This window comes from Salmo salar, chromosome 09 (assembly GCF_965601325.2).
Source record: "Salmo salar chromosome 09, fSalSal1, whole genome shotgun sequence".
In the NCBI taxonomy this organism is placed as follows: Eukaryota; Metazoa; Chordata; class Actinopteri; order Salmoniformes; family Salmonidae; genus Salmo; species Salmo salar.
The window spans coordinates 130,960,986-130,973,436 of NC_138299.1; the positions used below are offsets into that span (position 1 = coordinate 130,960,986).

A 12,451-nucleotide genomic window follows, 5' to 3' on the forward strand; every position below is an offset into this window, starting at 1 on the left:
AAATTTGAGTTGATTTGATAAACGAGCAAGTAGCAACTCATTTTATTCTATTCACTCAGTCTATTTATTAACAAGCCCAAACATCTGTAGAAAACCAGGAAGGTTTTAGAACAGAGGCTTGGGGGTCGCCTTATTTAATTGGTTAATTATTAAAGATCAGATACCTAAAATGAGCAACACTCTCAGTAAAAATAAATGATAAAAGATACGATTTCTTAAATAATTATGCCAAAAATACAACGTATTTGTACAGTCAAAATAAGCAAAAAGAAGCAGCAACACACAATTAATTATTACCAAAAAAATAACAATCAGGTTATGTTTTAGGTTAAAGCCTCAATACCTTTTTACAAGCCTGCCTGATTTTAGCCATCCTAATGCATACATAATAGTATTGAAAAGTGGTGGACATATTAGAAAATAACCTAATAAAATAGTGCGAAGTATAGGTGGAAGATGTGCAGTATCATATCTGCCTTGCAGAATCACAAATAAGCAGCCAGAGGAGAAGTTCAGCAAAGAGGCTATATGTGGCATACAGGTGTTAAATGCTTTCTGTTTTGTCTCTTTTGAAGACTAAACGAATTTGTAGAATTTTCCATTGGTATATGGTAGGACATATAGAACAAGAAAAAGAAAGCACAGTGGAACCAAGACCCCATATGTTATTCAGCGTAGTATTTGAACAGGCGAGCTTGACTATCGAGTAGTTGTCACAATACAGTCTGTCTAGAACATTACCACAAAATTGCAGTCGCAAACTCAGAGAGATAACGATGGCATTGAGGAAAAAAGAATACAACCAGGACAGCTGAATTAAGCCACAAACTCTTTTAGGTGTCATAATATTGTTAAACTGTAGAGGATAACAAATACAAATGTACCTGTCATAGGACATAACTGATAAGCCCTGTCGATGAGAATGGGGGCATGCTCAGTCCTCCTATTCTTGTAGTCCACAATCATCTCCTTTGTCTTGATCACTGCCCGGAGCTGCCGGAGTGGCCCGTCTGTCCGGAGCTGCCAGAGTGGCCCGCCGTGCCGGATCTGCCAGAGTGGCCCGCCGTGCCGGATCTGCCAGAGTGGCCCGCCGTGCCGGATCTGCCAGAGTGGCCCGCCGTGCCGGATCTGCCAGAGTGGCCCGCCGTGCCGGATCTGCCAGAGTGGCCCGCCGTGCCGGATCTGCCAGAGTGGCCCGCCGTGCCGGATCTGCCAGAGTGGCCCACCGTGCCGGATCTGCCAGAGTGGCCCGCCAGCCGGGCGCAGCCATCGCCGCCCGCCAGCCGGGCGCAGCAAGGGTCATCAGCCAGCCGGGCGCAGCAAGGGTCACCCACCAGCCGGGCGCAGCCAGAGACACCCGCCAGCCGGTCGCGGCAAGAATCGCCCGCCCGGCGAGGTCAGGGGCGCCACTTAAGTGGACTACGTCAGGGATGGAGCGGAGTCCACGTCCCGCACCTGAGCCGCCTCCCATATAGGTGGGTTGGGGAGGGTGGGTGTAGCACTGTGCCGTCGTTGACGGCAGCCACCCTCGCTTCCCTCCCTTTTTGTTTAGGGGATTTTTCTGGTTGTTTTGGGGGTTTTCTGTGTTTTGTGTAGGTGCATTCCGGGGTCTGCACCTTTGGGGGGGGGGGGGGGGGGGGGGTACTGTCACGTCCTGACCAGTATAGAGTATATTTGGTTATTGTAGTTTGGTCAGGACGTGGCAGAGGGTAGTTGATGTATGTATTATGGGGTTTGTCACTGGTCTATGTCTGTGTTTCTATGTCTAGTTGATTGGGGTTGGACTCTCAATTGAAGGCAGGTGTGTTGAGTTGCCTTTGATTGGGAGTCCTATATAGTAGGGTGTGTTTGTCTTTGTTTTTCGTGGGTAGTTGTTTGAGAGCACTGCTTTTTGTTGAGCCTGCTTTCACTGTTTCATGTCGCTAGTTTGTTTATTGTTTTCTTCCGTGGTGTTCACATTATTTTATAAATAAATATGTTGAGCACGAAACCCGCTGCGCATTGGTCTCTTTATCTCTACGACGACAAGCGTGACATACTGGTGTTAAATGCTTTCTGTTTCGTCTCTTTAGAAGACTTCAAACATATTTGTAGAATTCTTACATATGAGTATATGGTAGGAAATAAAGTACAAGAAAAAGATAGCACAGTGACAACGAGACCCCATATGTTATTCAGCATAGTATTTGAACAGGCAAGCTTGACAACTGAGTAGTTGTCACAATACACTCTGTCTAGAACGTTACCACAAAATTGCAGTCGCAAACTCAGGGGGATAATGATGGAGTTGATGAAAAAAGAATACACTTGGGGCAGTATAATTAAGCCACAAATGGTTTTAGGTGTCATAATATTGTTATACTGTAGAGGATAACAAATAGACATGTACCTGTTATAGGACATAACTGCTAAATTACTATATTCTGTTAAACCGTATGTGTACAACACATAAATCTGGAGATAACAATAAAAAAGGGAAATATCATGTGTCAGAGAGTAAGTAAAACATGAGAGCAGGAAACAAACCAGTGCTCCCATACAACTGATTAACAAACAAAGCACATAGAAACAGATACATGGGTTCATGAAGGCTTCTTTCAGTGCAGATAACTCCAATAAGTAAAGCATTGGCAAGAATGATGACAAAATATATTACAGTTACTAGAGCAAAGTAGAAATACTTCAATCGTCCGATATCACCGTATGCAGCAAGCCTGAAGACCTCGTAGTGAGTAGAGTTTTCCATGGTCCTGTGAGTTGGTAAAGATGTGCTGTCAATGTTTGAAGGAGAGGAGCAAAACCTCTATAGTACTGTAACTTCAATATAACTTAAAACAATGAAATCACAGACCAGATCAGACAACCTAAATTGATAACCTTGACCTGTTCATGTTACAGTGATACATTTCCCATAGCTGTACTCACCAATATAGATGGCTTTTCATTCTCCGTATTTTTTTTTTTTAGGACGTTCTCAAGACTTTCATTTTACTAGTCATTAGGACGTTGCGGGATGGTCTCAAGGGAACGTCCCTGCAAACAAAAATGAGTCTTTTGAACGTCCCCAGAACGTCACAAAATGGTCATCTAAAGAGGTCAGGATGTTGTGTCATGGTCCCCTGGAGGTTTTTGTCACAAGATGGTCCCAGGTGTCCCAAGGTAACTAAATAATTAAATGGTATGGAGGTTTTAAGGTAAGTGGTACGCTGTTCAGCGACAATATGATCACATTTGACATGATCACTTCGAACTGAAATGTCATTATTTCATACCTGGGATATGAACTCACAACCTCTGGATTTGGGGGTATATTGTTGTTTTTTTTGCCGCACCACAATATGTAGAATTTCTGAAGTCTCATACATGTTCATTACCTATAATACATCTCTGCACTTAGCAAAATAGTGCCATCTGCACTGTTATTTTAGTTATCAGTTAATCTGACTATTCTCTCATCATTGAGTTCATTTACTTATTTCAACTATTTGAGTTTGGCTTTTCAGTATAGTTGTCTGTTTTAGTCGTACTCCTGAATCACTACGATAAGTATAATAGTCTTTCTTGAGTGTATTTTTAACAGACCTAACATTTACTTTGAAGTGCAAAGTGTAGGAATACAAGTGAAATCAATCATTGACATAGACAAGGTGGCATAGCATGATAATCGGAATGTTGTGAGTTCAAATCCCAGGTGAGGACATGCTTGAATAATAATTACTGTATAAACGAACATGCACAATGTAATCAATGTAATCATCTATGTCGAATATGTGAGATGAAAACAGTGTATGGTAAAAGAACTGTGTATGCACTGTGTATGGGGGGATGTCCCTAACATTGTCAAAAGACAAAGGGCTGTGACTGGACCAGGGGTTTACAAATCAGGGACTTGATGGGCTTGGCAACAGTAACAAGTGGTGTGTAATGAAACTAGGATATACATGCCCTGGGTATACATGGATAACATTTCTTTGCTACCATCAAGTGATGTCCCCGGGAAAAAACGGGAACGAGACAAAACATCCAGAGGAACCATGACACAATGTCATAAAATCTTAGTTTGAACTGTGATGATCGAACCAAGGCCTTCAGAGGGAACAAAAATCTTTCAATAGCCTACGTTGAATCAAACTTAAAAAATCTAGAAATGAACAGACAACATAGCATCACTTAATGCGTTGAAATCTGAAGGGGATGGCCAGCAGAGATAGGTGGGATGGGATGAAGGAAACCGAGAGTTGGAATCTGGAACTGGAGATGAGTGAGAGTGAAGTGACGGTAAAAATATAAAAAGAAAGAAAGACACTAAAATGGAAGGTTGGTGGTTGGGAGCGAAGGGCGCTGAACCAGTGGCCATGAGGTTGCTGGTTCAGTTCCCTGAGTTAGCTGGCAGGGGGATCTGTCGATGTGCCCCTGAGCTGGGCGCTTGACCGTGGTCACTCTGGATGGGAGCATCTGCTAGATGACTAGAATGTAATGCAAATGTTGAGCAGCTTCTCTGCAGGTGGATTGTATATTTTAAAAGTTAATAAAAATAGCGAAAATGGAAAGACCTGCTGCAGCAGCCGTCGTTGCCAATGTCACACTACTACAACACACACTAGCAACTAGCGTGGTAAGATTACAGCTTGCACTTGCCACTGATTATTTGCTCTTGCTCTCTCAGTACTGTGCCTAAACACGTTACTTGTTTTTTTATATACGGTTCCACCCACTGCAGATCAAAATTATGTTGGTTCATTCCACAATCCTGCTCTAATACAGTTGAATGGCAGGGAAAGGGGATACCAAGTCAGTTGCACAACTTTCCACCCTACCGGCTCGAATCAGCGACCTTTTGGTTACCGGCCCAACGCTCTTAACCTCTAGACCACCTGCCACCCACCTTCTGAAGGCCTAGGCAAGGAGGAACATCATACTTAATTGGCAAATGATAAAGATCAGATACCTAATATGACATAAAACATTCTCAGTGACAATACATTACAAACTTCATACTTTTTTAAAAATTATCTTTTGGCCACATATTTGTATAGTCAATTATAACAACTTAAAAAACACATCATTCAATATTACAAAAAAAAACAATCATGTTATGTTATAGGGTTAAGGCCTCGTACCTTTTTACAAGCCTGCCTGATTTTAACGATCCTAATGCCGTACATAATAGGATTGAAAAGTGGTGGACATATCAGAAAATAAACAAATAAAATAGTGTGAAGTATAGGTGGAAGATGTGCAGTATCATATCTGCCTTGTAGAGTCACAAATAACCAGCCAAAGAAGAAGTTCAGCATAGAGGCTATATGTGGTGTACAGGTGGTAAATGCTTTCTGTAAAATACTTAACATATTTCGAGGAAATAGCCAAAGAAAGCACAGTTACAAGACCCCATATTATATTTTTGTGTAATATTTGAACAGGCAAGTAGTTGTCACAATACAATCTGTCTGGAACGTTACCATAAAATTGCAGTCGTAAACTCAGGGAGATAATGATGGAGTTGATGAATAAAGAATACACCCAGGACAGTCCATTTCGGTTGACGATGTGTTCAGATAGTCCCTGGTTAAAGCCCAGGTTGAAGCACGGAAGCAACACTATTACACATAGCCAGAGTGACATTCCTAAAGAAAAATAGTAGTTTGGTAGGGTAGTACAGCACATCAGAAGAATACACATCCTTAATGTTATGAACAGGCTGTGTTAGTGGTCTAAGATCCTGTTAAAACAATGTATGTGTGGGGACCCTCTAGTCTGGTACTCTACAATGTAGAAGAAGTATGTAACATCACCATTTGGCTGGGCAAGCAATGCTATCAGCTCTCTCATTATCTGTTAAGCAGATGTTTGGGTGCCATGTATTGTGCACCATGTAAAGTAAAGAAAAAGTTAATTGAAACCAATCCAAAGCCTCTGACAAATGGACGGTTTCCTGGACCCAGATTAAGTTTAGTCCTGGACTAAAATACACTTTCATGGAAAATCCGTCACGTATTCTTGTTCCCAACCACTGGCAGGTATCTTGGTATTGTTGAGGGACTACCTTGTTAGCTTCAGTTAGAATGAGGGAGGCAACACAACAGTCTGAGGAGATGTCATCGTTGGTAGCCTGGCCCCAGATCTATTTGTGCTATCATTCCAACTCCTTGTCATGTATGGAATGACAAGGGGTGGAATGTTAGCACAAACAGACCGGTACCCAGGCTATATACGTATTAGGGCACTATAGTTTTTCCTGACCATATGATCTAACCAGGGAAAACGGAATAACTCAGGACCCTGAGTCCTAGCTATGGTCTAAGAACTAGACCCAGAGCCTTTCCTGCTCAGGTAAAAATGAGGACTGTTATTGACACGTTGACCATATGTTTGTGGGACTCACCCACAAACAGGACCAAGCCTGGCCTGTTGAGGAGTGACGGACTCCATCCTAGCTGGAGGGGTGCTCTCATCTTATCTACAAACATAGACAGGGCTCTAACTCCTCTAGCTCCACAATGAAATAGGGTGCAGGCCAGGCAGCAGGCTGTTAGCCAGCCTGCCAGCTTAGTGGAGTCTGCCACTAGCACAGTCAGCGTAGTCAGCTCAGCTTTCCCCATTGAGACCGTGCCTGTGCCTCGATCTAGGTTGGGCAAAATAAAAAATGGCGGTGTTCGCTTTAGCAGTCTCACTAGTATAAAGACCTCCTCCATTCCTGCCATTATTGAAAGAGATTGTGATACCTCACATCTCAAAATTGGGTTACTTAATGTTAGATCCCTCACTTCCAAGGCAGTTATAGTCAATGAACTAATCACTGATAATAATCTTGATGTGATTGGCCTGACTGAAACATGGCTTAAGCCTGATGAATTTACTGTGTTAAATGAGGCCTCACCCCCTGGTTACACTAGTGACCATACCCCCCGTGCATCCGGCAAAGGCGGAGGTGTTGCTAACATTTACGATGGCAAATTTCAATTTACAAAAAAAAAAAACAATGACGTTTTCGTCTTTTGAGCTTCTAGTCATGAAATCTATGCAGCCTACTCACTCACTTTTTATAGCTACTGTTTACAGGCCTCCTGGGCCATATGCAGTGTTCCTCACTGAGTTCCCTGAATTCCTATCGGATCTTGTAGTCATAGCAGATAATATTCAAATTTTTGGTGACTTTAACATTCACATGGAAAAGACCACAGACCCACTCCAAAAGGCTTTCAGAGCCATCATCGACTCAGTGGGTTTTGTCCAACATGTCTCTGGACCTACTTACTGCCACAGTCATACTCTGGACCTAGTTTTGTCCCATGGAATAAATGTTGTGGATCTTAATGTTTTTCCTCAAAATCCTGGATTATCGGACCACCATTTTATTGCGTTTGCAATCGCAACAAATAATCTGCTCAGACCCCAACCAAGGAGCATTAAAAGTCGTGCTATAAATTCTCAGACAACCCAAAGATTCCTTGATGCCCTTCCAGACTCCCTCTGCCTACCCAAGGACGTCAGAGGATAAAAATCAGTTAACCACCTAACCGAGGAACTCAATTTAACCTTGCGCAATACCCTAGATGCAGTTGCACCCCTAAAAATTTAAAACATCTGTCATAAGAAACTAGCTCCCTGGTATACAGAAAATACACGAGCTCTGAAGCAAGCTTCCAGAAAATTGGAACGGAAATGGCGCCACACCAAACTGGAAGTCTTCCGACTAGCTTGGAAAGACAGTACCGTGCAGTATCGAAGAGCCCTCACTGCTGCTCGATCATCCTATTTTTCCAACTTAATTGAGGAAAATAAGAACAATCCGAAATTTCTTTTTAATACTGTCGCAAAGCTAACTAAAAAGCAGCCTTCGCAAATGGAGGATGGCTTTCACTTCAGCAGTAATACATTTATGAACTTCTTTGAGGAAAAGATCATGATCATTAGAAAGCAAATTACAGACTCCTCTTTAAATCTGGGTATTCCTCCAAAGCTCCATTGTCCTGAGTCTACACAACTCTGCCAGGACCTAGGATCAAGGGAGATACTAAAGTGTTTTAGTACTATATCTCTTGACACAATGATGAAAATAATCATGGCCTCCAAACCCTCAAGCTGCATACTGGACCCTATTCCAACTAAACTACTGAAAGAGCTGCTTCCTGTGCTTGGCCCTCCTATGTTGAACATAATAAACGTCTCTCTATCCACCGGATGTGTACCAAGCTCACTAAAAGTGGCAGTAATAAAGCCTCTCTTGAAAAAGCCGAATCTTGATCCAGAAATTATAAAAAACTTTCGGCCTATATCGAATCTTCCATTCCTCTCAAAAATTTTAGAAAAAGCTGTTGCACAGCAACTCACTGCCTTCCTGAAGACAAACAATGTATACGAAACGCTTCAGTCTGGTTTTAGACCCCATCATAGCACTGAGACTGCACTTGTGAAGGTGGTAAATGACCTTTTAATGACATCAGACCGAGGCTCTCCATCTGTCCTCGTGCTCCTAGATCTTAGTGCCGCTTTTGATACCATCGATCACCACATTCTTTTGGAGAGATTGGAAACCCAAATTGGTCTACATGGACAAGTTCTGGCCTGGTTTAGATCTTATCTGTCGGAAAGATATCAGTTTGTCTCTGTGAATGGTTTGTCCTCTGACAAATCAATTGTACATTTCGGTGTTCCTCAAGGTTCCGTTTTAGGACCACTATTGTTTTCAGTATATATTTTACCTCTTGGGGATGTCATTCGAAAACATAATGTTAAATTTCACTGCTATGCGGACGACACACAGCTGTACATTTCAATGAAAGATGGTGAAGCCCCAAAATTGCCCTCGCTAGAAGCCTGTGTTTCAGACATAAGGAAGTGGATGGCTGCAAACGTTCTACTTTTAAACTCGGACAAAACAGAGATGCTTGTTCTAGGTCCCAAGAAACAAAGAGATCTTCTGTTGAATCTGACAATTAATCTGGATGGTTGTACAGTCGTCTCAAATAAAACTGTGAAGGACCTCGGCGTTACTCTGGACCCTGATCTCTCTTTTGAAGAACATATCAAGACTGTTTCAAGGACAGCTTTTTTCCATCTACGTAACATTGCAAAAAAAATCAGAAACTTTCTGTCCAAAAATGACGCAGAAAAATTAATCCATGCTTTTGTTACTTCTATGCTGGACTACTGCAATGCTCTACTTTCCGGCTACCCGGATAAAGCACTAAACAAACTTCAGTTAGTGCTAAATACGGCTGCTAGAATCCTGACTACAACCCAAAAATTTGATCATATTACTCCAGTGCTAGCCTCCCTACACTGGCTTCCTGTTAAGGCAAGGGCTGATTTCAAGGTTTTACTGCTAACCTACAAAGCATTACATGGGCTTGCTCCTACCTATCTTTCCGATTTGGTCCTGCCGTACATACCTACACGTACGCTACGGTCACAAGATGCAGGCCTCCTAATTGTCCCTAGAATTTCTAAGCAAACGGCTGGAGGTAGGGCTTTCTCCTATAGAGCTCCATTTTTATGGAATGGTCTGCCTACCAATGTGAGAGACGCAGACTCAGTCTCAACCTTTAAGTCTTTACTGAAGACTTATCTCTTCAGTAGGTCCTATGATTAAGTATAGTCTGGCCCAGGAGTGTGAAGGTGAACGGAAAAGCTGGAGCAACGAACCGCCCTTGCTGTCTCTGCCTTGCCGGTTCCCCTCTTTCCACTGGGATTCTCTGCCTCTAACCCTTTTACAGGGGCTGAGTCACTGGCTTACTGGTGTTCTTCCATGCCGTCCATGGGAGGGGTGCGTCACTTGAGTGGACAGCCTATCAACCCAGAGGCGATGACAGAAGTCGTGTGTCCCAAATGGCACTCTATTCCCTATATAGTGCACTACCTTTGACCAGAGGCCTCTGATCAATATAGGGAATAGGGAATATATATAGGGAATAGGGTACAATTTGGGATGCAATCAAAACCAGCCGTGCCTCTCCTGGAGCCCCTCAGGTCTCTACAGGTTAATAGCTGCATTAATTGGTTCCTAGGGAACGAGGTGATACAGTGGACTAATGACCTGGTACCTAATGACTCAATAAACATGTTTTATTATGCTCTTGTTATTGGCTTCTGCTTTCCCCATAGTGAAGTATGCATGGAGTAAAACAAATTACTGGTGTTTCACACATCATTTTCATTGACAGAACTCCAAAACTTTTTACAGCTTTTTACAGGATGGATAGAGTACATGACAAATGTGTTTTATACATGCAATCCATCATCATTACCCTTGCTGTATTATTTTATTCTGTGGGTCAAACATATCTCACAGTGAACCTGGAAAAACAAGATGGGTATGTGGTTGTCCCACCTAGCGGTGTTAAGGTGAATGCACTAACTGTAAGTCGCTGTGGACACAAACGTCTGCTAAATGACATAAATGTAAATCTGGTCCTCCGATTTATAAATAAAACAAAATACAGTATATTCAGTATATTTGTTAAAATGAATGAATGATTGGATTTTGTGAGGACAGAATAAGCTATTCAAATTAGGCAACATGTTACTCTTGTGTCCCAGGTAGTTGCCTTTCTGGTATGACTCAACATTTCTGAGGAATACCAAAGCTAGTCATCTGTCAGATAGCTGGCACACATATATCATGTTACATTGAACAGTTGGCCCTCAGAAAACATGACATGCATCCAGATCTCAGACAGAATACAGTTGGTTTTCATGTTACAGTATTTCCCTTAATTTCTCTCTCAAAATGCCAAACAATCCCCAAGCTTGTATGTACTGTACAGGGCCTATTTTCTATTAGGATGGATGTAATGTTGCCAGGTGGGCTATAAGGTGGGTTTACCTTTTCCACATTTACTGTTCCTAAGTTTATCCACTGTTACATATTTAGATACAGCTGTTAATTTAAGTAAGGAATTCAAAGTAATGAACTTCTGTTTTTTTTGTTTATGTAATAATAATAATGTATTACATTTTTTAAGTGCTTTTCATTATACAAGAATAATCTCAAAGTGCATAAAATAAAAGATAAACAAAAAAAGTGTACAAAATATATATATATAACCAAACCATGAAAGCAACAATCAAAATCTAGAAGGAAGGGAATGCTCATAGAGATGAGTCTTAAGGCCAACTTTGAAGGCCCCAACATTCTGAGCAGCCCTGAGATTGTCAGGAAGGGAGTCCCAAAGGCATGATGCTTGGGATCAAAAGAAACGGCCCTCCGTTGTGTGTATCCAGGTCCTGGTGGCATGGAGCTGTTTGGCGTGGCTTTAACTTAATGGAGGTTCATAGGGGGACAGTAGGCCTGACAGGCAGACGAGTCCGATTCCATTTATTTAGAAAGTGAATAAAAGGTAAATGACAATATTTCACAAATTAGCAAGTGTTTTACATGTCTGATTTTCACCATCCTCACCCCCATTAATTATTGTAACTATAAGTAACAAAACACACAAGTCAACATCACAAAAATCTAACAATCAGGACAGAAAAGGTCACACTAAGGTTTACCTTATGTTTTAGGGTACAGACCTACAGGTAGTATGTTTTTACAAGCCTGTCTGATTTTAGCCATCCTAACTCCATACACAATAGGGTTCAAAAGTGGCTGGCACATCGCAAAGTACACTGACAACATAGTGTGAAGTACAGTTGGAACATTTCTCATAGGCCTATCAAATCTACTCTGGAGCAGATTTAAGAAACAGCCGAAAGAGAAGTTGAGCAGCGAGGCCAGGTGAGGAGTACAGGTGCTGAAAGCTTTCTGTCTGGTCTCAATGGAAGATTTCAAACAAACAGTCAGAATCTTAATATAAGAAAACAAAATAGTAATTAAAGGGACGGCGACAGACAAAACAACACCGTAGAGTCCATAGATGTTATTAACTGTTGTGTCTGAAGTTAAACAAGCAAGTTTCACTACCAGGTAGTTGTCACAGTACACTTTGTCTATAATGTTCCCACACAATTTCAAACGAATAGTTAAAGACAGTGTTATGATGAATTTTACAAAAGAGTACAACCATATTACACAAACTAAAATACACACCCTGTTAGGTGTCATGACAACATTATACTGTAGTGGATAACATATAGCAAGGTACCTGTCATAGGACATGACCGCTAAATTGGTGAATTCAATAGATCCATATGTGTATAAACAAAACATCTGGAGGTAACAGTACACAGTGGAAACTGAATGGGCATCTGAAACCAAATTAATCATAAGAGCAGGAAACAAAGCAGTGCTACCATACAACTCATTCACAAACAAACTGCACAGAAACAGATACATGGGTTCATGAAGGCTTCTCTCCATGCATATAACCACAATAAGCACTGTGTTCGTAAAAACTATGGAGATGTATAACACAGTTAATACAATGAAATAGAAGTACTTTAAGTGTCCACTGTCACTATATCCAGCTAGCATAAATGACGTGAATTGCGTTGAGTTCTCCAT

At 41.6% G+C, this 12,451-nt stretch overlaps 1 protein-coding gene and 1 pseudogene across 1 annotated transcript; both read right to left on the minus strand.

Moving 5' to 3' along the window:
• Positions 1-336: 336 nt before the first annotated feature.
• Positions 337-2,746, minus strand: LOC123724091 (olfactory receptor 11A1-like; annotated as a pseudogene).
• Positions 2,747-11,500: 8,754 nt separating this feature from the next.
• Positions 11,501-12,451, minus strand: LOC123724092 (olfactory receptor 11A1-like). The gene has a single exon (XM_045687013.2). It carries the CDS (start codon positions 12,449-12,451, stop codon positions 11,501-11,503), a length of 951 nt encoding a protein of 316 aa, XP_045542969.2.